This window comes from Miniopterus natalensis, chromosome 7 (genome assembly GCF_054644295.1).
Source record: "Miniopterus natalensis isolate mMinNat1 chromosome 7, mMinNat1.hap1, whole genome shotgun sequence".
Taxonomy (NCBI): Eukaryota; Metazoa; Chordata; class Mammalia; order Chiroptera; family Miniopteridae; genus Miniopterus; species Miniopterus natalensis.
Window position 1 is genome coordinate 5,760,583 of NC_142087.1, and position 24,902 is coordinate 5,785,484.

General features: G+C 52.5%; 1 protein-coding gene across 1 annotated transcript; it reads left to right on the forward strand.

The window, feature by feature from the left end:
* The first annotated feature begins 769 nt into the window (after window positions 1-769).
* ADA (adenosine deaminase) lies at window positions 770-24,894 on the forward strand. Its single transcript, XM_016219378.2, has 12 exons — window positions 770-882; window positions 9,609-9,670; window positions 14,146-14,268; window positions 18,458-18,601; window positions 19,405-19,520; window positions 20,833-20,960; window positions 21,395-21,466; window positions 21,556-21,657; window positions 21,884-21,948; window positions 23,350-23,479; window positions 24,071-24,173; window positions 24,646-24,894. Exons 1-12 carry the CDS (start codon window positions 850-852, stop codon window positions 24,657-24,659), a joined length of 1,092 nt encoding a protein of 363 aa, XP_016074864.2. The 5' UTR covers window positions 770-849; the 3' UTR covers window positions 24,660-24,894.
* The last annotated feature ends 8 nt before the right edge of the window (window positions 24,895-24,902 follow it).

Sequence of the window (24,902 nt, forward strand, 5' to 3'; positions counted from 1 at the left end):
CCAAATGCATGTCTAAACATGCATATTTTAGGGTTTGCTTTTATTGTACATTCTACGAGTTGCATCATAGTGTATGTAGTTTTCTGCCACTTTTCACTCCACATTGTTTCTGAGATAGATGTGTTGCTGTTTGCAGCTGAAGCTCCTTCAGTTTCACTGCTGCCTAATAGTCCATGGCATGAATATTCCAGAGCTCATTTGCCCACTCGCCTGCGGAGGGTCATCTGGGGTGTTTCCAATGTTTTTGTTATTACCAGCAGCTCGGGTGTGAACATTCTCTGGCTTGCCCTCTTCCACTCCAACTCCCTTCCCCGGGCACACTCCCTCGGGTCCTCAGACAAGCCTTCCCTGACCTGCAGGCCACGGCTGGTCCCCATTAAGCTCCCCAATTACACACGTATGTTGTGTAATTACGTGATGAGCGTGGGGTAGGGAGCAATCCCCACACGGTGTGTGATGCTCACGGGTCCCCAGGGTCCAGCTCGGGCCTGGCACGCTGTGAGCTGCCAGGCGGCCGAGCCGGTCGGGCAGCTGGAACCTGAGCCCACAGGTGGCTGCCACCCAAAGCCCGAGGGCCAAGGCGCTGAGGGAACTTGAGTTTGTTCCCTCTGCTGGACCGGAATTCCAGGAAAAGCGGAGCTGAGGCGTGCGGGGCGGGCCCGGCGCGGGCGGGGGGCGGGCCGGGGGCGGGCCCTGGCGCCGGGGGGGCGGAGCCGGGCCCTGTTAAGAGGGGGTAGGCGGGCAGCGGTCGCCGCGGGGTTCCGGGGAAGTCCGTAGGCCTCCTGCCCAACCGTAGGCCAGGGGGATTCCGCGGAGGAAGCAGCAGCGCCTGGGCGCACGCTTGGCACCATGACCCAGACGCCCGCCTTCGACAAGCCCAAAGTGAGCGCGCGCCGGGTTCGGGGTCCGGGTTCTGTCTTGAAGGGTCAGGGGCTCCTACACCGCGGGAGCGAACGGGGCCCCTGCGGGCGCTTTCTGCCCTCAGCTCAGGCGCCTGTCCGCTTCTAGGTTGCTCAGTGAGAGACACTGAGGGAGTGAGAGTCCTGAATCGGAAGGTACCCCTGGCTGGCCTCCGAGCTCTGCTCCTGCCGCTGACTCGCCCCCTCTGAGTCTCAGTTTCGCTGTCTGTCAAATGGGCATCCTAGCACCGCAGGCGCTGAGCAGCCGTGTGAGCCTAGGCAGGGGGCTCCACCTCTCTGAGCCTCAGCCACAAAGTGGGACCTGGGGCAAGGTGTCTACAAGCATATGCATCTAGTGTTGGTATGGTGCATACTGAGCTTTATACTCTAACGCTGTGCTGGTTTTGTCCACACCGAGGAGTCCATTTGTGGATGTGCGGTGGGAAGAACCATGAGCCATGCCAGAGATAGGGGCAGAGGGTTTGGGTGGGACTTAGGCCTTGGGCTCTGATAAGATTCGGGGGTCACTGGCCCCAAAGGATAACTCTCTTGTCCCCCCTCCCACCAGCTGTGGTGTCTTGGGAATGGTGGGTCAGGGAGAGTGCAGGCCCACTTGGTGGGCTTCAGGGCACTGAGATTCATCCAGGGAGGGGAGCCACCCAAAAGTCTGCCCAGCAGAGGAAATCAGCAGCCAGTGGGATTTGAGACTGCCGGGGAGTCAGGGGAAGGTGCGAGTTTCAGTCTGCCTCGATTTAGCCATCTGAGAAACAGGTGTAAATGATGATAGCATATGTCACAAAAATGTTGGTGAGAATCCTGTGTGTGTGTGTGTGTGTGTGCTTAGAAGAGACGGGAAGATAGAGGGGCTCTGAGGAGGTAAGGCCTAGCTCCCCCACCCCCACCCCCAATGCTGATGCCCTCACCACAGGGCAAATGCTCAGCCACACCCTGCCAGGTGTTCTGAGTGCTAGGGAAGCACTTCTGCCCCCCAACCCCCGCCCCACATCCCAGATGCCTCCTTCACACCTTGTATGGATGCCCCTGCCCCACATTAGTGGTTCTTTCCTTTGAAGGCTGTTTTTTGTTTTGTTTTAACTGTTCTTGGATTTCCTCTGTCCTTGGGCTGGGGAACCACCTTACCTGATATGAATCCCAAGGCAGTAGACAAACCCCTTGATTGGGAGTGAAATGGGAGTTGTGGAGATAAAGGTAACACTTCTATAGATTTTTTGCTATATGCACCAATTTGATCCTTGCAACACTTTTTTAACAGCCCCATGGGGTAGTGACTATCACTATTACCTCTAATGTTTGGCCTCACCCAATCCTCTCCTCTGATTCAAGCTGGCAGGTCATTTCCTACCTCTAGACCTCAGTTTCCACATGTAGGAAACGGGCCACACCTACTTATAGTGGCATCCAGAGGTTACCCACTATGTACGTGAGGGTGATAAGTTTTATATCCTCGGGAGGGGGGAACGTGCCTGAGCTGGCAGGGGAAGCCAGAAAGAGCATGAATCTCAGCCACTGCGACCGGAGCCAGCTCCCTGCCTTCCCATAGGTGGCAGATAATTAACTACTAGTATTAGCAGCTTATTAAGTTGAGTTATTGCTCTGTGCCAGGCACCCTTCTGAACATGTTACCTGCATTAATTCATTTTACTCTAACAGTGACTCTGAGAGGTAGCTAGTGTCATCCTGTTTTATAGATGAAGAAATAGAGGCACAGAGACTAACTGGGTTTGGAAAATCACAGTAGCCAAGCTAGGGTTGGAGCCCAGCGAGCTGGCTTCACAATCCTGTGTCCTTAACTAGCTTTCTTGAACTGCCTCTGCAGAAGCCTTTGGGGGTGGAGGTGCCAGTGCCATAGGTGCAGGCCTCTGACCTATACCTACCTGCAGGTGAGGTCCAGGGCCTGGCTAGCTTTAAGGAACCAGAGCAGAGCAGTGTACACAACTTGAGTACCCAACTTGAATGTGTACTCAAGTCTCCTGACTGTTTACATTCAGACTCTGAATCGGGTCTAGGGCAGGTCTGAGATGCTACACTTCTGACAAGCTCCCAGGTGATGCTAATTCGGCTGGTCCACGGACCACACTTTAGGTAGCAAGATCCTAGGCAGCTGCCTGCCTTGTTTATGTTTATGTCATTCCAACATATGCTTTCTGAGTGCCATTGAACCCTGGAGGAGGTACTAAGTGGGGTAGCCCTTATCTATTTCTACAGGGGTCAAGGCTAGAAAATGCCCTGGCTATGGGAGTACTTTGTCAGGGAGGGCAATGCTGATCACATGCCTGTGTTTTAATAATAATAACGGTTGTCATTTGAATGTGGGTATCTGGTACCTTCTGTGATTTATCTCACAGGATCCTTGGGACAACTTGATGAGACAGATTTCTTTCTTTCTTTCTTTCTTTCTTTCTTTCTTTCTTTCTTTCTTTCTTTCTTTCTTTCTTTCTTTCTTTCTTTCTCTCTCTCTCTCTCTCTCTCTCTCTCTCTCTCTCTCTCTCTCTCTCTCTCTCTCTCTCTCTCTCTCTTTCTTTCTTTTTCTTTTTCTTAATTCAATTTTTATTTATGAGAATTCAGGGGAACAACACCCAAAGAGGACAGGGGTGATGAGGAAGATTCCTCTCTGAAGATACAGAACCCATCCCCCTATTGTGCTAATGTTTGGGTCCCACGAACCTCCTGAGGTGAGAGGAAAGGAACACGTCTGTGAGCAAGAGGGTTAGGAGGGATTCGTCCAAAGCTTAGCGAAACTGGCCATGTGCTCTGAGACATGCAGGAAAACACTTCTTCACAGCATCCCTTGCAAATGGTTTGAAGGAAAGGCTATGCCTTCAGGACCAAAGACTGCAAAATGCAGAAGATGACTGCAGCCCCTTGTTATGCCACGAAAAGGCAGAACACAGGGGAAGCACACTCACTATCAAACACGTGGGCTCCAACATTCTCTTCAGCTGTTTCATTGGTCCCAGGAGGAAGGCATGCTCCCAACCGATATGTTACCCAAGGTGTGAAACCCTGCGAAGAGGTCTAGTCCCCTCCTTGGCATCCAGAGCAGGAGAGTACCCAGCAGTGAGCAGAGAATTCCTGTAATGAGAAACACAAGAAACCTTCTCTTCTGGTATCCCAGCGTAAGGAAGGTGTCCCAACCACCTCGGCCAGGCAGGCGCCCCGCCCTCTGTGTCCCGCACCTTCGCAGCTTGTCTATTCCAGGCAGTGGGCCCTGCTGCAGCCTGTTGTGCTTCTGTCCACCGAGGCAGAGGTTTTCATCCCCATTTATAGATGAGGAGGCTGAGGCCTAGAGAGGTGAAGTGACTTGCCCAAGGCTGCTCAGAATCTGAGAGCTGAGTGAGCAGGTCAAATTAGAACAGTAGCTTCTAAATTGTGCCTTTTCAAGGCAAAGGAGAATTGGGGCTAAATATCCAAAGTACTTTTTCTTTGTATTTGAATGTTTACTCTGAATCAGGCACTGTTCTGATTTGCATATTTGCATGTATTAACTCATTTAATGCTCACAACAGCCCTCCTATTCTCCTCATTTGCATATGAGGAAACTGAGCCTCAGAGAGGGGAAGGAACTTGCCAAAGTCACACTGGCAGAAAGCAGATGAGCTAGACTTGAAACCAGCTCTACCTGAAACTGATGTGCTGTTATCTGCTTTGCTAATCGGCCATCCCTTCTTTGTGGGGGAGGAGTTAGAATTAGGGTGACCTTGGACTTCAGATCAACTGGGGTGGGATCCCTATCTTGATATTAGCAGCTACAAGAGCTCAGATGGACAGTTTCCTGAACCCCATGTTCCTTCTCTGAAATGGGTAGATAACACCAAGATCATGGGGCTCTCAGGGGAAACTGATCTGCTGATTGGTGCTTGTGAAGTGCCCAGCTGACAAGCAGCAGGTGTGAGGTCTGCATTTCCTGCTGGGGCTGCCGGACTCTGGGAACCTCTCCATCTGCCATCTCTCTGTCTTCCTATCACAGAGCCCACCGCTCTGGGCTTCCAGCGCCTTTTTGGTTACCAGTGACATCTGTTAAAAATAAAGTGCCCCTGGGAAGAGCCCACCTTACTTATTAGAACTCACCACTTGGCAGTTGGGAGTGGAACAGAGATTGGGTTTTGGGGAAGCTGCTGTTCGACAGACAAGGAAGTGAGGATGAGAGAGGGGAAGCTCAGTGTCTAGTCACACAGCAAGGCAGGGGACGCCGGGCAGCCTCATGAGTCCATATCTGACCTCAGGTGGATGTGACCTGGGAGAAACCTGTCCAGCTGCCCAGTTGTCCTGGGGAGCGTCACCACAGCAGGGAAGGGTAGGACCATGGCCTGGCTTTGAACAGGGGAGAAGAGTAGGCCAGGGGGCCAAAGTGAGGTTTGAATGTTTGTTTACACAGTGTGGGGCAGGCTTACCCCTCCCCTTTAGGGTTCTGAGGCCCCAGAGCAGTAAGGTTGAGAAGAAATAGCCTCTGGGGTCCTTTTGACCCACAGAGGGAGACCAGTGAGGAGTTTAAACATGGGCAGCAGCTGGGGCCAGGCTTTCTGGGCCTGAGTGATGATTTCACCCCTTAACAGTTGTGGGAGTTTGAGTGAGTTGCTTCTGTGTGCCTCAGTTTGCCCATGTTAAAATGGGAATCATACTTTTATCCACCCTGCATAAAACACTAAGTGTAGACGTGGCTGCTGGGGAAGTGGGGTGGAGGGACTAAGGGACACGCTGATGCTAACTGCTAAATGATCATCAATCATCCTTGTCACGATTATTAATCATTCAGTTGAGATCATACCAGCTCTGACTCAGCGCTGATATGCAGGGTGAAGGGTGGTGGTTGTGACTTCCGTTTTAGAGTCAAACGGCTCCCTAGATGTGGCACTCATTAATCTGTGGCCTAAGGCAAGTTCCTTGATCTCTCTGAGCCTCAGTTTTCTCACTTGTAAAATGGGGATGACTCTGCTGAGTTCGAGGCTCTTGCCCCACGGGATGTCCTCCTGGCCGAAAACACACCTTGCCTTCGGTGAAACCTCTGAGGAAGCGCAGAGCAGCAACAGAGCTCACTGAGGCTCTAAGTCAGTAGGAGGCACCAAGGGGCTGCTCAGCTCCTCCCCCTCTGCACCTCAGAGCTTCAGGAGCCCAGATGGTGCTGAGTATAGAGGACTTCCTGGAGGAGGTGTCACTGAAACAATTTTTTAGCCCCAGGGCTGCTCTGTCTCCTCATCTTACCCCCAAACCTGGCACTGCCCAGCTCATTGCCAAGAGCAGGGCTAGGAAGGGAGGGGATGTCTGCCCTGCAGTGGGCACCGGGCTCATCCAGCTTCTGATTAGTGCCCAGGTTCGGGGGGCTGGTCAGGCAATCCTGGCTACTCTGCCCTGTGTAGATTCTCCACCAGGCCAAAGTGGATATGTCAGCCCTTTCTCGAGGCAGGGAGAGGACACAGCTCTGCTGACCTAGGGCAGGGAGAAGATAAAACCTTCACTTGGTCATTCAGCACCTACTGAGCACTCTTTGCTGTGTGGGGCACTGTCCTGGGCACTAAGGGTACAGCATGAGGACACAAAGTCCCTGCTTTCAGGGAACTAATAGTGGGAGAGACAGACATGGTAAGAGAATTGAAAAATCAGTGGGATGGAAACAAAGCAGTGAGATGTTTGGGGGTGTGAGGAGACCTGAGGAGAAGTAGTCTGATTGGGGTTGGCCCTAGAGGAGGACAGTCCCCCAGTCCAGGAATCCAAGACCTGGGTCCGCGTCCTGGCTCTGCTACTGCCACCTTGGGTGACCCTGGGCAAGTGAATGTACCTCCCTGGGCCTCACTCCTCTGGCTGGCATCTCCTGAGAGCAAGGACAGAGTATTTCCCCACGCCCCCAGGGGCCGTTAGTAAATATCTGTTGGTAACTGGGGATGCTTCCTGCTCAGATCTGGGAGTATTTCCTGCAGTTTTGATTGTGAGTCAGCCTCACCCGGGGGAGCAAGTGCAGAAGAAGGGGCATGAGATTCCTCTCCAGGAGGCCTGGTGCAGTGCCAGGGAGGTGGTGTGGCCCTGGCAGGACTTGGGCTTAGAGTTGGAAAGACTTAGGTTCCAACATAGCTCTGCCACTATAAATCTGTGTGACCCTGGGCAGGTCACTGAATTTCTCCAATTTTAGCTTGACAAGCCCAGATGGGACTAATGCGTATGTTTGTCAAGAGGTTAAGATGAAATAATACAAAGGGTCTGATAACAGGCAGCTGCTATTATTGCTGCATTATCTGTATCTGAGGCTAGGCCTGTGGGAGCTCAGAGACTCAGACCTGGGTTCAAATCCTGACTCCATCACTGACTGACTCTGTGTTCTTAGAGACTTCTTTGAGCCTCAGTTTCCCCATCTGTAAAATGGGAGGGAAGTCCCAACATTCCTGGTTGTAAGGATGAAATAAGATCAGGCATGTAGATGGGTTAGCCCCTGGTAGATAAGTCAGAAGCTATTGCTGTTCCTTTTCCCTGAATTGGCCCAGCAGAGCAAGGTCCCAATCAAAGTCTCTGAGCTTGTACCCCACTGTCATCTGGGGTGGGCTGACACTTCTCCATGAGTAGTCACAGTTTTCCAATAAGTTCAATAGGCCTGCCTGAGTTTGGGCTGCTTGTGGAGGTGGCTCCTGCCTCAGTTTCTCCCCTGAACTGTGTCTAGGCAGCTTCCCAGGAACCCCAAGGAGGGTGGGACCTGTGGGGCATGGTGGGCAGGTGGGCTCTGCCTTCTTTCTCCCCAGGAGCACATTGCCTACTGGCCGTCTCTGAGGCCTTCCTGCCATGCACCGCTGCGCCGGTAGCTTGTGCTTACTGAGCACCTACTGTGTCCAATGCTGCAGCTCTGGTTACTGCTCACCTCCCATCTGGGCTCCTGCGCCAGCTCTGTCTTCTATTCTGCCTCCCTCCAACCTGCTCGCCACACAGCAGCAGAAAAAGCTTTTAAAAGATCACTCCCCTGTTTAAAACTCTTCAGTGGATCCTTTAAGTGTTATTTGTGGGACCTCCCTCCTCCCTCCTACTTCCTCTGGCTTCCTCTCTCACCACGAACCTCATTCTCTGCACTTGAACCAATTCCCTGACTCGTGCTGATTCAGACACTTAGCATATGCAGTTCCCTCTTTCTGTAACAGTTCTTTGTACTTCTTTCTCCCCGCTCCCCCCATTAACTCCCCTGTTTGCCCCACCCCCCCCACAGTGATCTTTTCTGGACACTTTTGAGCTGTCCCTCCCCCACCTTCCGGTGCGTGTTTCTTTCTTTTCTTGTGCACTTGGTTCATTTTTCCATCACAGTTGTTAACAGTGAGTTCTGAATGGTGTCTGTCCAGGCAGGATAGACTGCAGTCTGCTGCAGTCACCCACATCCCCAGGGCTAAGGGGTCCAAGTTGCCAGAGGTGGCTGTCATTCTTGCTCACATTATATGCCCCGCACAGTCTGCTCCTTGCAGTCCTGCAGGGGCACAGGCAGATGGGCGGTTACCATCCTGGGTATTTCCAGTGGCTGTGCTGGAGTGACAAGAAGGTTCTGGGGAGTCTTGCATTGGCATTTAAGTGCTTGGACCAGAAGTAGCCTCGCAGGCCCACCCACCCACAAGGGGGCCAACAGCACCAGGGGCAGCCTCCCAGATTTGCTGCTGACGTTTAGAGTCACTCTGGTTTTTGCCTTCTAACTTCTCCTACCTCCTCGAACGCAGGCAGCTCTTATCTCTCAACTTCAGTCTCCGTTATTGTTTAAACATGCCCACGTCATTCTCACCAGGAAAAGAAACACAATTATCTTGACCCACATCCACCTAAATTTTCTCCATTTTCTTACCTCTATTTCTTACCCTATTCCAGGGTGGATTCTGCCCACTCAGGCCTCTGGAATGGTTCCCTTAGGGCAGTGCCTCTTGATCTTGGCCTTATGTTAAAACAACAACAGTCCAGCTGGCATGGCTCAGTGGTTGAGCATCAACTTACAATCCAAGAGATCTCGGTTCGATTCCTGGTCAGGGCACATGCCCAGGTTGTGGGCTCGATCCCCAGTAGGGGGCGCGCAGGAGGCAGCCGATCAGTGACTCTCTCATCATTGATGCTTCTATCTCTCCCTCTCTCTTTCTCCCTTCCTCTCTCTGAAACCAATAAGGACATAAACAACAATAACAAGTAACACCAGCTTTTGAACACGGAGCCTGATTTTTGAAATGTGTCATGTGATTCATTGGTCCAGGGAGTCTGTGGTCACCCTTTTGTGAAAGTTAGAGCTTGCTTAGTGAGTTGTCTGAGAGCCCCATCACCTGTGGCAGCTGGGGCTCAGTCGCTCCTACAGGACCACGACTGACCTCATGTTTAGGAGCACCAGCTTCAGAATTGGGCTCAGGCTAGAATTCTGGTTCTAACACTTAATTGGTTGTGGGTAAGCACAAAGGCACTGGGTTGGGTTCCTGCTTCCATCACTGGCTTGCTGTGTGGCTTTGGGCAAGTTATTTAACCTCTCTGAACCTCAGTATTCTCAGCTGTGAAAGAGGTAGAGAAACAACCCAGCCCCACAGATGAGGACTGAACAAGACGGAGTGTGTAGAGGTGTGTGTAGAGTTTAGCGATGTGTGTGTGTATCTGGTAAGTAGTAACTAATGGTCTTCATGGTTAATGTTAATACTCTCTGAAAAGTCCTTCAGGCATTCATGGGTGTGTGTTCTCTCTCTCTCCCCCCTTTTCCCCTTGCAGGTAGAATTGCATGTCCACCTAGATGGAGCCATCAAACCTGAAACGATCTTATACTATGGCAAGTAAGTCCACAAATAAGAGGTCTTCCTCCCTGGGACTTGGGCAGGGTCACCAGTTTGATGACTCTAGCGAATCCAGGGTTGCTGCTCCTTCCCATATCCCTGTGAAACCAAGCCAGCCCCGAGCCAGAAAAAGGGGTCTCTGAGCTGGAGATCCACAGCCCATGTCTTCTGCCTTTGATGCCTTTGACTCTTGTCTTCCTGCTTCCAGGTGAGCCAGGGGGAGCATGCCTCACCTTACACATGGACACACACACACACCACACACACAATGAGTGGAAGCAGTTCCCAGGGCTGAACCAGTCACTGTTTTTAGGCAGAGAACCGGGTAGGTGATGCACCCACCGGGAGGAGGGTATTGTATCCCCATTTTACTGAGGAGAGAGCAGGTTCAGAGAAGTAAAGGCAGTTAGTTGCCCAAGGCCACGCAACAAGTAAATGGATAGTCAAGAGCTGACAGGGCCAGCTGACACCCAAGCTTCTCCTGCATCACCATGGAAATAACCTACTGGGAGACGTGACGTGGCTCCCTTTCTGGTCCCAACTCTCGGCATCTTCCAAGTGAGAACACATCCCTTACCTCAGCTCTCGTGGATGCTGGTGGGCTGAAGGGTCCCTGCGCCCCTCCCCCAGTGAGGGAGGCTCCCCCTCCTTTCCTGCGCCTCAAGGGCCCATGGTGGCCCCTCTGCTGTGTCCAGCACAGAAAAGCACAGGACTTTGAAGGCCAGTGGATCTGGATTTGAATCCAAACACAGTTTCCTCGCTGTGATCTAGGCCTCTGTGGTTGAGGGTAAGAACAGGGCCTCCTCCAGAGCTGACCCGGGAGAGGGGGCACTCCTGCCACCCGCCCCTCCCTTGGCAGACCGCGTTCCTCACAGTTCGCCCAACACTCATTTTGTTGGAGCTGGAGGACTCCACCTACCGTTCAGTGCTCCATGGAGGACAGTTGCTGCTCCTTGGAGTTTGCCCAACTCTCAGGAGCATCTCTTCTAACTCCCTGAGCGAGCTCTGGCAAGAACACTTTCCTCCATCTTGCCGCACGTCCAGCAATCCCGCCCTGGGAAGGGGCTAGTGATTTCATTGTTATTTAACTGTAAGTGTGTTCGCATTCACTGCATGCCAACACACCGGGGTCAACTTACTCCTTACGACAACTGGTGAAATAGGTACTGGTATTTCCCCTATATTGCACAGATAGAGGAAACTGAGTCACGATAGCTGAAGTGACTTGTCTAGTAAGCACAGCTGTGACCAGGCCCCCCTCCCCCCGACCTGTACCCCTGCCACTAGAGGTTTAGGTCAAGTACAGCAGGGAAAATGCTTAGCTCAGGGCTCCAGCAAAGGCACTTAATGAGGATGGTGTTATTAATCATAACCAGTGGCTCTGCTAATGGGGTAAAGCATTTGGCTTATCTCTGCCCGTCCTTTGCTTGTGTTGAGTGCCAGCTGTTGCCACAGGGCCCTGATGAGGCTGTTAGGGCGGGTTAATGGGGGCCAAGCTGGGATCTAATCAGGGTGCTTGTTAAGAGGTCATAGAACACTCAATATCATAGCAAGGAGGTGAGTGCCAAGGGCGGGGTGGAGGGAAAGGAGCCACCAGTGTTGGATGGCTGGATGGATTTTCCATTTCCTATGTCGCCTGTGGGTCTCGGGAACAGTCTTGGCCCAGGAGAGGAGATGCGGGTGCCAGGTGGAGTTTGATCTCGAGATCAGCAGGCAGGAGGTGCAGGGAGTAGGTCAGATTCCGATATGGGCAGCCCTGGAGGACTCCGTGGTAGCGGTGGGCTAGGACTGAGAGGCAGAGGGGGAGGAGGAGGAGGGGGGGGGGGGTCTGGCCTGTGACCTACCCTCCAGGCCAAATCCAGTGCCCCTTTCCTGGCTCTGACTGAGGCCACCACTGATTCTGTTTTCACCTGTTTCTTTTCCCTGTGAGTCCATCCCCTCCAGGGCTTTCTGACTCTGGCTCCTTCACGACCCCATCAGCTCTTTCTCAGAGGCCCATTCTGAATCTGGCTGGTCTCTCTTTCCTGTCACCGCCGTGGTCTGAGCCACCACTAGTCCCTCACTTAGACTACTGCAGTGGCCTCTTGACTGGTCTCCAGGAGTCCACTCTGGCCTCCCTCATCTACCGTCTCCACCACACTGTAGTCAGAACAATCGTCTTAAAACATCTGATCAGCTCACTCCCCTGCTCAAACCCTCTCCCACTCCCTCCCACCTTGCTCAGGGTCAAAGCCAAAGTCTGCATATGGCCCTTAATGTTCTACAAAGCCCAAGGGAGATCTCTGACCTCTTCTACTTCTTGCTTAGTCCACACAGGGTGTTTCTCAAACATGCCAGACCTAGTAAACGGAGAGGGTGGGCCACACAGCCTTTATAACAGAGCTGGGATTAAACCCAGGCCATCTGGCTTCTGGGTCTGTCTCATGTGTTCTTCTCTGTACCTGCAAAGAAAATAAAATATTCTCTGAGTTTTACTGACAAGGATGTGGAGGTCCTCTGAGGAGGGGCATGGACTTCGAGCTCCGAAGCCTGAGCTCGTCTTCCACACTGGGCTCGTGGCCAGGCTCCTTGGAGGCGCGTTGCCCACCATGGCGGGAAGAGGGCAAGGGAGGTGGAGTCTGCGGAAGGCTCCCGCCTCCGGTTTGGCGGTTCGGTGGAGCAGCTATACTTGGAAATGTGGAGCCCAGGACGGGGAGGGGAAGGAGGCATGAGCTGCCTGCCTTCCAGGGCTGGTCTGTCTTGGTCGCTGCTGTCCACTCATTGCCCAGCACATCACGGGCGCTCAGATGGCGTGTAGAGCTAGTTGGAAACTGTGGACTTCTGGGTCCTTCCTGGGTTGAAATCCATGAAAGGAGATCTGGAAGAGAATGGCCAGGAGGCAATGCCCCAACAGGAAACAGGGGGGTCCAGGGCAAATGTGGCCCCTGCATCCGCCAATATGGGAGCCAGAGCCTGAGTGCCACCTCCTCTGCTCACAGCCCACTGGCTCCCAGAAAGATATCCAAAATACAGTATTTACCAACTAGTGCAGGCTCTGCAGCAGCCCTGGTTACTGAGGATGGCCTCACGGGGGTGCCTTTGGGGCAGGCTGGCCAGCAGTGGGAGAAGGCTCAGTGGGCCCTGAGCACCTGCCCTCGGTTCAGGACAGCGCCAAAGGTGCCATCTGCCCCTAGCATCTTGCAGGGATGCGGACCCATGAGGAGCCATGATGACCCTGGGGATACCCACTGGGCACTCATACGGATTGGGGCTACCCGAAGGGGAGGAAGGCATATTCAGGGGGCTTAGGGAGCAGGTATTTAGGTAGGGAAACATTTTAATACTTGAATAACAGAAGGCATTAAAGGACTGAAACACTATTTAGTCAAACTTCCATTTCTTTGACAATTTCCTCCCCCTATCATCTTGCTTTGTGGGTAACTGAACACTTCTCGATGCCCCCCCTTTTTAAATCATCTTGTCTTTTGTTCCACTTGCTGGAGAATTCTGTCCTTTGTTTTCCAGCCCTTTTGTTACATCCTGATGGCTGCTGCCATATTCTTTTAAATTTCCAGCAGCTCTTTCTTACTCGCACAATGTCCCCTTTTTAAAAATCAGTGTTCTTGTTTTAAGGATGTACCATCCTTTCATCTCCTTGATCATGCCCATTTTAAGGTTCAAGTTTTCTTCTGTTTCCTGCATTTTTAGTTTCCTCAGAGCTCCTTCGGTCTCTTGATTTGTCCCTTGTTATTGAAGAGTTTCTTGAGTGTGTGGTGTCATCTCTTTTATCTTAAAAGTGGGACAACTGTGGCCCAGGGTGACCCATGAGTCACAGCGGAGCCAGGATGAGCAGAGGGGGCTGGGTGTGCAGAAGGCGGGAGCCAGCCCAGCCCTGAACCCTGCTGCCCTGGCTGGGGAGGCGGAGATGCTGACCAGACAGGAGGCTCCAGGCCAGGAGGGTTGTTCTCAGCAAGGCCTTACTGAGTGGTGACTGGGCCGGGAGGAGTTCGACGGCCAGCTCGCCCGCCCAGCCCTCTCCCAGCACACTGGGCCGGGCAAGCCTCTCTGATATGTTGGCCAGAGAGCAGAGGAGGGAGCGCTGGTACTTGCCCTGGCCCCTGCCCTGTAGTTATTACCCCTGATAACCCCTGAGCTGGCATAGGTCCAGTTGGCTGTACCCACTCTTGGAGCTGAGGTGGAAGTTGTAGGCTTGCTGCTCTGGCACATTCTCTGTCCTCAGGTGTGTTTGTGTGTGTGTGTGTGTCCATGCACACAGATTTTGACCCCAGTTGCACCCCAACCCTGAAATCCACTGGCTGGTCATGGCCTTGGGGACAGGAGGTGCTGGAAGGACTCAGGTCCTGGTTCTGTATGCCCTGAATCTGTTTTCCCATCTGTCCAGTGGGTGGCGTTGGATGTCCTGCTGTGGCCTCCTGGGGAGTCAGTCATTTCCCCCCCCCCAGGGGCAGTCCATCACTCTCATGTTTTGTCCTCAGGAAGAGGGGAGTCACCCTCCCTGCTGACACAGTTGAGGAGCTGCAGAAAATCATCGGCATGGACGAGCCACTCAGCCTCCCAGGCTTCCTGACCAAGTTCAATTACTACATGCCTGCCATCGTGTGAGTCCCCCACCCTCGGGCGCCGGGCAGCACCCATCGCTGTGCCCTGGAAGGGCTGCCAGCCCCACACCTGCACTCAGCCTGTGGGGAGGAAACCGCAGCTCTGCTTTTCACCGTTGTGTATACTCACTTGGCTTTCCCTTCTGGAAAGTGGGTGTGATGGGCTGAAATTCAACTTCTATAGAGACGTGACAGAATGTGGGGGTTAGGAACACAGACCCTAGTCTCGGACTCTTTCATGGCATAACATTGGGCACATTCCCTCTCTGGGCCTCAGTCCCCTCACTTAGACGGTGAACCTTGTGATCCCATCCATCTCCTAGGGCTGGAGTTCAGACTGACACAGTATTGTCCTCAGCACTGCCGCTCTCACTGTGGAGACAGTCGCCACCTTGACTGACAGCCAGGCACTGGTGCTTTCATGTCTCTTTGCATCCCTTCTGTTTTTTCATAGCAGACTCAGATGAATATAATGCTTGCCCAGCTCAGAACTAGGCTTTCTGTGGTCGTCCGCTAGGTAGACTTACACAGTTCCAGAGGAGGGAATGAAGGCTCAGGGAGGTGAAGGGGCTTGCCCAGGACCCCACAGCTGGCAGGGGATAAAGCCCAGATTCTTGCCTTGGTGCCACCTTGAGCTCCCGGGCAGAGCTTCCTAAGGCAGGTGAGAATCAGCCTTGGCAGTCGGTGTTGCAGGAGCTCAGGAGGGGGAGAGACAAAGCGCCTGGGGCGGTCAGGAAGGGCTGCCTGGAGGAGGAAGTATGGACCTGGCCTTGGGATAGAGAGGGTGTGATATTGTCCAAGGGCTAGGGCCAAGGAAGCCTTGGAGGATGGACCAAGCTCCCGTTGTTGGAGGATCAGTGAAGAAGGTGTGTGAGGCAGAATGGAGGCATTGGCTGGATAAGTGGCAAAACAGGTACGAGGAGTCCTAGGAAAGAAAGACGAGTAGCAAGGTGGCTGACTTCTTGCTAGAAGCTCTTGGGCTCAGCCTGGAAGGCACTGACTGTCCCAATCCCTGCCTCTGGTAAGCAGACACATGCTACTTCCCTGGAAGCACCTGCTGCATTTCCCAAGCTACTGCCACATCAGAACATATGAGTAGGCCTAGGCACCTCTCCCGTGCCACCCCTGAGGCAGCTCCTGCCGTCTGGCCACATGACAGAAGAGGCCCAGCTCCCTGAAGGCCAACCCACTCAGGCTGTTAGACATCACCTCCTGCAGAGCAGCCTGGCCATTTGGGGCCATGGCCTGAGAGACTCTCGCTTTCCACCCCCTTGCCAGCACACACACGGGTCAAATGAGAGCCCTCATCACTTGCCACTTGCCCTTTGGCTTCCCCTCTCCAGCCACACTGGCCTCCTGTGGCACCTTGGGCACCACTCACACCCTGACCTCAGGTCTTCTGATTGCTGTTCCTTCTGCCTGGAATGCTGTTCCCATAGATGCCCCGTCGCTCATTTCCTCGCCTCCTTCATGTGTCTGCCCAGATGTCACTTTCTCAGTGAGGTCTTCCCTGATCGTACTACTAAAAACTGCAGTCCCCTCTCTCTGGACATTCTGTCCCCTGCTTTATGTGTACCCATAAAACTTTTCACTAGCTGAGCTAGGATATATTTTATATTTACTTACTTTCCTTTCTTGCCAGCCTGCAGACTCAGGGTAGGGATTTTGTCTACCTTGTTTGCTGACCCCACCCCCGGGGGTTTCCCATAGCAGCTGCCCACCCTCATCCTGGTTCTCAAAGGCACAGGTCCTTCCACGACCCTTCTCCTGGGAGTGGCTCATTTCCCCAGGGGACCTCTTCTCACACAATCTGCTTTCTAGTGGCTACTCCTTTTTCACGCTTCATGGTGGAAACTTCCAGCTAAGGCAGGTCACTGTCATCTGCTCAACACTCACAGTAGCCCTTGCAGGTTAATTTGTGCCTTGCTTCTGGAGCCCATACTCAGAAATAACAACTAAAACACTGAGAATTTGTCTGTTCTGCTCCAGGCACTGGCCCAGGTGAGTTTTATGAGGTTTAACTCATTTGTCCTCACAATAACCCTTTGATGTAGATGTCAAGGAAGGTGACTAACGGGTCATGCAGCAGATAAGTGTGGGAACCAGGATTCAAGTCTGAGTCCCAGGTATCTCCCCCATCCCAGAGTTCCTTCTGGATTTGTCCATCTGTGCCCTTTTCTCTCTTTTTAGTTTTATGGGAGACTAATTTACAAATAGAAATTATATATGTTTAAGGTATACAACTTGATGTTTTGATATATACACACAACTGTGAAATAATTACTAAATCAAGCTAGTTAACATATCCATCACCTCAGATAGTTACCTTTCTTGTGTGTGGTAAGAACTCTTAAGACCTACCTTCTTAGCAAACTTCAAGTATCCAGTATAGTATTACAGAGTCACTGTGTGGTACAACAGATCTCCAGAACTATTCATCTTGTGTAACTGAAACTTTATACCTTTGACCAACATCTCTCCACCCCCTGCCCTTCTGCCCCTGGCAATGACCATCCTACTTTCTGTTTTTATGAGTTCTATTTTAGATTCCACATTTGAGATCATGCATTATTTGTCTTTGTGTCTGGCTAATTTCACTTAGCATAATAATCTCCAGATTAGTTCATGTTGCGAATGGCAGGGTTTCCTTCTTTAAGGCTGAATAATATTCCTCTGTGTGTGTGAGATGTTTTCTTTACCCATTCACCTGTCGATGGATAATGTGGATTGTTTCCGTGTCTTGGCTATTATGAATGAGCATGGGTGTGCAGATATCTCTTAGAGATACTGACTTCATTTCCTTTGGGTAAACACCCAGTAGTAGTATTGCTGGATCATATGGTAGTTCTATTTTTAATTTTTTGAAGAACCTTCATGTTGTTTTCCATAATGGCTACACCAATTTACATTCCTATCAACAGTGCACAAGGGCTCCCTTTTCTTGACCAAACCTGCTATGTCTTGGCTTCTCTTTTTGATGGTGGCCATCCTAACAGGTGTGAGGTAGCATCTCATTGTAGTTTTGATATGTGTTCCCCTGACAATTAGTGATGCTGGCCACCTGTATGTTTTCTGAGAAATGTCGATTCAGGTCCGTTGCCTATTTTTAAATTGGGTTACTTGGGGTTTTTTTTGCTGTTGAGTTATAGGATTTCTTTATATATTTTGTATATTAGCCCCTTAGCAGATGTATGGTTGGCAAATATTTTCTTCCATTCCATAGGTACCTTTTTCACTTTTGATGATTTCCTTTGCTGTGCAGAAGCTTCTCAGTCTGATGCAATCCCACTTGTCTATTTTTGCCCTTGTGGCCTGTGTGTGTCCATTTCTCTTCCCTTCTGGCCTATATCCATCACTCAACAAACATCTGAGTGGCCACTATGTCCCAGGTTCTCTCCTCAGCTGAGGATCATAGCAGTGATAAGATAAATGGAGAAGTCCTTGTCCCATGGTGACTACATTCTAGTAGGGGGGATGAAAACGGCTAATAGAGCATGTGACATGTAATGTCAGGTGGTAATAAGGGCCATGGAGAAAACTAAAGTCCAGGGGAAGGGGTGGAGAATGACAGAGGGGCTGTTTTACGACAAGGTGGTCTGGGAAGTCCTCTGAGGAAGTGAGGCTGGAGCTGGAAGCACAGGACAATCTGGGGAAAGAGCACGTAGGCCGGGGAGCTGCAAAAACAAAAGCTCAGATGTAGGAACAAGCTCCACTGTCCCTTAGACAGAAAGAGCCTCTGGTGGGCTCGCGGAACGTGTGAGAGGGAAGGTGCTGGGGAGGCGGGCAGGGGGCGGATTATACAGGTCTCCTGGATTTCATTCCACGCAAAGAAGCCATTAGGGTTCAGAGCAGAGGAGCAATATGTTTCGATTTGTAAAAGATCTCTCTGGATGCTGTGGGGAGAACAGTCACAGGGAAGCATGGAGACAGGGAGACAGGGAGGCCAGTTAGATGAGGTGGTAAGAACCAGGGTGAAGGGGACAATTGGCATACAGTTTGGAGGCAGAGCTGACAGGACTGGCCGTGCTTCCAGGATCTTCTCCGGCAGATGCCCAGAACTTGGCACTGGAGGGTAAGGGATTAGAGACCAAAAGTGGGTTTGATCTGCCAAGGGTTAGATCAGTCTTGTTCCTGGAGCTCTGAAGGGACATTGGAGAAGGTTGTCCCAAGTGCTCTCTTCCCTTCCCAGGGGCTGCCGGGAGGCTATCAAAAGGATTGCCTATGAGTTTGTTGAGATGAAGGCCAAGGAGGGCATGGTGTACGTGGAGGTGCGTTACAGTCCACACCTGCTGGCCAATTTTAAAGTGAAGCCGATCCCCTGGAACCAGACCGAGTAAGTGAGGGCTTGGAGGGGCTGCACCAAGTCTGGCAGAGTGGCCCAACGGACAGATTGTTGGGAGGCCTCGACCCAAGCAAGACTTTGATCTTGCCCCAGTCTGGTCTGTGGCCTCAGAAAGATGGGCTTAACTCTGTCACGAGAGACATGGTTCTCATCCCTCACCTGGGCTTGTTTTCACCTTGGGAGAATGCATTTGCCTGTCTTGTCACCCCTAGTCCTAGACACAGGCTTGCAGTCTAGGAACACTGCTTACCCAGTGACTTCCAGCGGTCCTGCTCTGACCCTGTAACTCAAATGAGTCTAGCCCATTCCTGCCCCCACCTAGGCCTCCAGGGATCTCCAAGTGCCATCACCCAACCACTCTGCCCCTTTCTAGCCATGACCTTGATCCATGTGAACAGGTGGGAATCGAACCAGGTGAGCCTAGCAGTGCTCTCCATCTGACGACAGAGCTGTGTCTGATCCCCCCCCCCCCCAACACTGGGACATCCTCCAGGTCTGGAAGTGCCCAGGCAGTTCCAAGAAGCTGGAAGGGGGTGTGCTAGGGCTTGGGAGTCTCCCTCAGTCTTTTCTCAGAGGCAGTGGGTTGGTGGTGAGAAGGGGCTTCTCCGGGAAGATTCCTCTTCCTCCCCTCCCTCTCCCCCTTTTCCCCCCTCCCCTCCCCCCCTCAGTCTCCCTTTTCCCCCCTCCCCTCTCCCCCTTCCCCCTCACTCTCCTTCCTCCTCTCTCACAGTCCCAGGGCTGTCCTTTAGAACTTCCTTTGTCCCAGGCCCATCCCTACTCCTCTCTCCACACAGAGGGGACCTCACCCCAGATGAGGTAGTGCAGCTAGTGAACCAGGGCCTGCAAGAGGGAGAGAGAGACTTCGGGGTGAAGATGCGGTCCATCCTTTGCTGCATGCGCCACGAGCCCAGTGAGTATGACCTCAGCTCTGCCCTGGGCTACACATTTAACACCAGCCCCAACCTCCCGGCACAGTGCTGGTGCTGCACCTGGTCTCCCCTGTGGCCGCTGCCACCTGGACCTTAGGGCTTCCTGAAGTCACCAGAGTTCTCTTGGGCAGGCTCAGAACTTCCTGACAATAGAGACTTCTCTCCCTAGGGAGACCTGCGGGAGGTTCAAAGCCAAAGGAGCCTTTCAAAGGGGGGAAAAAAAGAGGGACATCTGTAATACTTCTAACAATAAAGATTTTTTTAAAACCACAGAAAAAAAAGAATATTACTCTACAAAATAAAAAACAGGAGCCTGAATAATAGAAAACAATCTAAGCCAGGCTCTGACCAGCCCATGGTTCTCCCTTGAGACCCTGTGCGTCAGGCCTCTTCTCGTCCAGGCCATAGGACCTGTGAGTTAGGTCTGATCTCTGGGACCTGAGGGGTCTCCCTTGTGACTCAAACTGATCAGATCTCCATGGATGGAACTTCCAAGGTGAACAGCCCCACTGTGTGACCTTGAGCAAGTCACATCACCTCTCTGGACCTCAGATACACAGTCATTCTTTACTGTGGAGAGAGGACAGCAAAGGTTAATGCTGACCTGGCGGGCCCACCGCACGGGGTGACTTACACGTATTTTCTCCAATCCTTGCAGCAGCCTATGAGGGCTTCCATGGTTTATCCTACTCGACAGATGAGGAAACTGGGGCAGAGAGGGGAATCCTCTTGCTCCTCAGTCAGAAAGGCAAAAAGCTCAAACTTGAACCCAGGGCCATCTGGTTCCAAAGCCTGTGATTTTTCATTCTTTTTAAAACACTTAATGATGACTTTGTTGGTTAAGAGTCCACAGTACGTTAGCAATATGGTTAGTAATGCCAGTATGAGTTGTGTTTTAAATTTAAATGTTAAATTGTGTGCGTCTCCCTCTCCTCATCTAAATGAGGAGGAGCCCACTGTAAGGACTATTGTGGGGACAAATGAGAATGGCCATCTGTCGTGTACTGGGCCTAGACCCTGCCCTCAGTGTTACAGAATCTGGGCAAAGCCTCACTGTGACCCTGTGCAGTAGCTGGTCATGTCCCCTCCGACAGAGGAAACTGAGGCACTGAGTGGAGTTTGCTGAAGGTCATGTGGTTAGGCTTTGGCAGTCAGGATTTGAAGATTGGACACTGGGCCCTCTGTTGCACTAGCCTAGGGTGGGGGGTAAGTGGCTTGGGCAGCAAGCAGGCATTCTGGAAGGATCTCTCCAGGCTGCTGCTGACAGAGGCCTGGTGGGCATCTCACCCACAGACTGGTCCCCTGAGGTGGTGGAGCTGTGTAAGAAGTACCAGCAGCAGACTGTGGTGGGCATTGATCTGGCTGGAGATGAGACCATCCAAGGAAGCAGCCACTTCCCCGGACACCTGAAGGCTTACGAGGTGGGTCCCAAGGGAAGCAGGTGGGGAGAGGCTGGCATTGGAGGGCTGTGGGAGAAGCTTGTCTCCGTCCACAGTAGGGAGAAGTCACACAGACTGGTGAGTGTGAGGCCTCCTGGGTTCCCACGTGTCTTGGTTGGGTCTGGGGGCTCTAGGAATTGTGAATTTCCTACTGTTGGGAGACTGTGCTTGAGCCTGTTTCTGCCAGTGATTTGCTGTGACCTTGGGCAAGGCTGTCTCTTCTCTGGGCCTCTGTATGGAGCAGACATCTCAGCCTTCTGTGGAAGGGGTGAAGCACAGGGTTGAGTGGGGGCTCCGGAGAATCGCTGCCTGGGTTCAGAGCTTGGCTTCCCACTTCAGAGCTGTCTGACCTTGGTCACGTTTAACTTTCCTGGGCCTGCCTGGGGCCACCCGTGACCTGGCTCTTGTCTTCTCAGGAGGCTGTGAGGAGCGGCATTCACCGCACAGTCCACGCCGGGGAGGCTGGCTCGGCAGAGATGGTGAAGGAGGTGAGGAGGCCAGCGGGCTACGGGACCCCTCTCCCTCTCCCGCCGCCCCCCCCCCCCCCCCTTACTGGCTCCCATCTGCTTCTCTGCAGGCTGTGGACATGCTCAAGGCAGAGCGGATAGGACACGGCTACCACACGGTGGAGGATGAGGCCCTTTACAGCAGGCTGCGAGAGAGGAACATGCACTTTGAGGTGCTGGGAGGACAGAGGTGGAAAGGGGGAGGGCCCGGGGGCGGAGCGCGGCACCTGTGGCAGGTGTGGGCGCGGAGGAAGGCTGGGACTGAAGGCTCATGGGAGTCGGTGGCAGGGAGGCCAGTGTGGCAGTGGCCAGAATAGATGGTTCCAGCTCCAGGGTGTGAGGGGAAGGAGTCCGTGTGGCCTGGGGGTGTCCGTGTCAGCCACACTCCTGCTCTTCCAGGTCTGCCCCTGGTCCAGCTACCTCACAGGCTCCTGGAACCCCGACACGGAGCATGCAGTCGTTCGGTGAGGCTACTCCTCTGGGGCCCATTCAGTCTTGTACCAGGAGAGCCCAGGGAAGAGAAGATGCAGGGACTAGGCACTGGCCATGCTGTGACTCTTGATTCAAAATCCACCAGACTCCTTGGGAAGCAGGCGTTACCATCCTTGTCTTACAAATGAGAACTCCAAAGCTTGGGTGTGCTGTCACTTGACTAAATAGCGCAGCTGGGGCCTGTAGCTCGCTGAGCTGCACCAGAACGTCCTGCTGCCCCAAGAGAAACTTGGACACTCTGAATTCTGCCTCCTAGGGGTCAGGAAGATGAGTCCCTCCTGCTTACACAGCCTGTGCTCCTGGCACCTCTGGGCATTCCCCCCAAGCACCTTCTTGAAGCTTTCCCCTGGAGGGTCTGCCCATCCTACCCTGCAGTCTAACGCAGAGGCCTTGGCCTGTCTTCAGGCTGTTCTGTGACTGAACCCTGGGAGTGGCATCAGGCGTTGGGAGGGCAAAGCTGCCTTTCCCTGACACAGGATGATGGCAAGAACTCGGGGTGGCCATGGCCAGGCCAGCACTGGTCTGTCAGCCAAGCTTATGTGAAGGGAAGGAGCTTGGGCTCCGAAATTGATTACAAGGGGGTCCTGAGATCTGCCTTAGGAAAGGGTAGTGTCCAGGTCCTGTGGCTTGTCTAGGTGAGGTTCTTGGAGGCTCATGGCCATACAGCCTGTGGGCTGGAAAAAATGCAAGAGCTATCTACCCAGACATAGTGGTTGAAGGGAGAAGTGATGGCCTCAGGAGACAGGGAGTAAGAGGGCCTAGGAGAGAACCCAGAAGGAAGTGACATTTATGGGACAGACAGAAGAGACAAGTAGGAGGAAAGTCAAAGTGTGGTGTCTGAGAAATCAACAGAAAGGGCTCCATGAACAGCCAACAGTGTAAAATTCTACACAAGCTGAATGCAGTAAGAGCTGGGAAAGGTCCACTGGATTTAAGAAGACAGTGGGCAGGGACTGTGCCACGTACAGTTTCCATGGTGTCCTTGAAGAGCAGAGCCCGGTGGGATTGATGGCGGTTGGCGTAGTGTGAGGACAACTCCCCCAGACTGTTGGCTGTGAAAGGGACTGGCTAGAGAAGGTGGTAGCTGGAGGAGGGCGTTGCTTGTGTGGCCTCCCCAAGCGACCACTCTACTTGGCCCTCTCTTCTGCCACTGCCTGGCTTTGGCCTGATCAGATGGTTTGAGTCTTGAGTTCCTAATTATGTGGCCTTGGACAAGTCACCTGAGTTCTCTGAATCTGTTTCTTCCTCTGAGGAAATCTTCTGGGTGTGTTTAAGGGTGATGCAAGGCTCAAGGAGGGTACAGAGGTCAGTATGCAGTGACTGTTCACAAAAGAGTAAAGGGAGGCCCTTCTCCCCTTCTCGCCCATATCCAGATTCAAAAACGACCGGGCTAACTACTCGCTAAACACGGATGACCCACTCATTTTCAAGTCTACCATAGACACTGATTACCAGATGACTAAACGGGACATGGGATTTACTGAAGAGGAGTTTAAGAGACTGGTGAGTGCCTGTGGACCCTGTCGGCCTTGACTCTGGGCCCTTGGGAGTATGTGAGGCCTGCAGGGCCTAGAACCTCTGGGGATGAGTGAGTTTACCTCAATAGGCCAAGCCAAGCCAGAGCTAGAGTTCAACGCATTCCACAGAGAGACATACTGACCTAGGACCAGGTGTTTCATCCTTTGCTTGCCCTCAGAGAATCTGATAACTATCCACTTTCCCCAAAAATGTGTGGTCAGCTATAAAGTTCTGCACAGACTTTCAGGCTGTTCATAGATCCTAGGCTGAGCCCTTGATTTTTAGGTATTACAATTCCCCAAGCCTGTCTCTGCAGGACTCTCTCTTTGGCCTCCTACATCCTACCCTGCCTCTCAGTTTCTCCAGCACCACTCATATTGCTGTATCACGGAATGCCACTTTGAGAACACAGAACCTCAGTGCTCTGCTCTGGAGGTTGACCGCGGACAAGTCCCTTCCCCTCTGAGCTTAAATAACTGCTCATGTTCAATGAAGAGAGTGGCATGTCACTAGATTGCCAAGGCCTCCCTTCCATCTTCTCTGGTTCCATGTTGTCTGCCACCCTGGCCCTTCCAGAACATTAATGCGGCAAAATCCAGTTTCCTCCCAGAAGATGAGAAGAAGGAGCTACTGGATCTGCTCTATAAAGCCTATGGGATGACACCTTCAGCCTCTGCAGGTTTGTTCCCATCTGAGCTTCTGGGCTGCTGACCTGCCCTGGCTCCAGCTTAGCTTTCTGTGGGACCTCCAGCGAGATGTCCTCCCTCCCTCTCTCAGGTAGCACCAAGGACAGGTGATGACTCCCTAGTTACAGAGCCCTGGCTGGTGGTAGCCTTTCACTCAACTGGCCTATTTTCTGTATAATGCTGTCTTGAGGCTGGTCTTGGGGGAGACTTTCTAAAGGTCTTGGCATCTTGGGGCATCTGCATGGCATCTGCATGGCTTCCCAAAGCCAAGGGCAGAGAGTTGGGCCCAGAGGTCTTAGCTCTGTTCTGCTCCTTCCTGTGTGGCCTTGGCAAGGCATTCCCTTGCTCTAAGTCTCAGTCTCCCCAGGGGCCTCTTCTCTGGCTCTAACATTCAGTGATTTTTTTTTTTATGCCCTGGGTACTATGAGTTGCCTAATTTTTCTGCTTCTCTGACATGGCCAGCAGGGCAGCAACTGTGAAGACATTGTAGATGCCTCTCCGAGCCCTCACCTTGTGGATGGAGACTTCACAGCCTGGGGGTTGAGCAATACTTACCTTTACTTCTGGGAAGACTATGCTGATTCCATAGTCAGCTCCTGATGCTCTTGAAGCCTGTGTACCATTGCTGTACATACACACCTTGGCATGGTCACCTCTCTTCTGGTTATGGGCCAGGGCAAATCTGAAACCTTCCTCCTCTGGTGATTTATAATGAAAAGCTG

What these genes read in the sequence shown, in the direction of transcription:
- ADA (XM_016219378.2), top strand. Translation starts at nt 850, where the DNA reads ATGACCCAGACGCCCGCCTTCGACAAGCCCAAA. An exon ending in CCGCCTTCGACAAGCCCAAA is followed by an intron (nt 883 to 9,608) that starts GTGAGCGCGCGC and finishes TTCCCCTTGCAG; the next exon opens with GTAGAATTGCATGTCCACCT. An exon ending in GACACCTGAAGGCTTACGAG is followed by an intron (nt 20,961 to 21,394) that starts GTGGGTCCCAAG and finishes TTGTCTTCTCAG; the next exon opens with GAGGCTGTGAGGAGCGGCAT.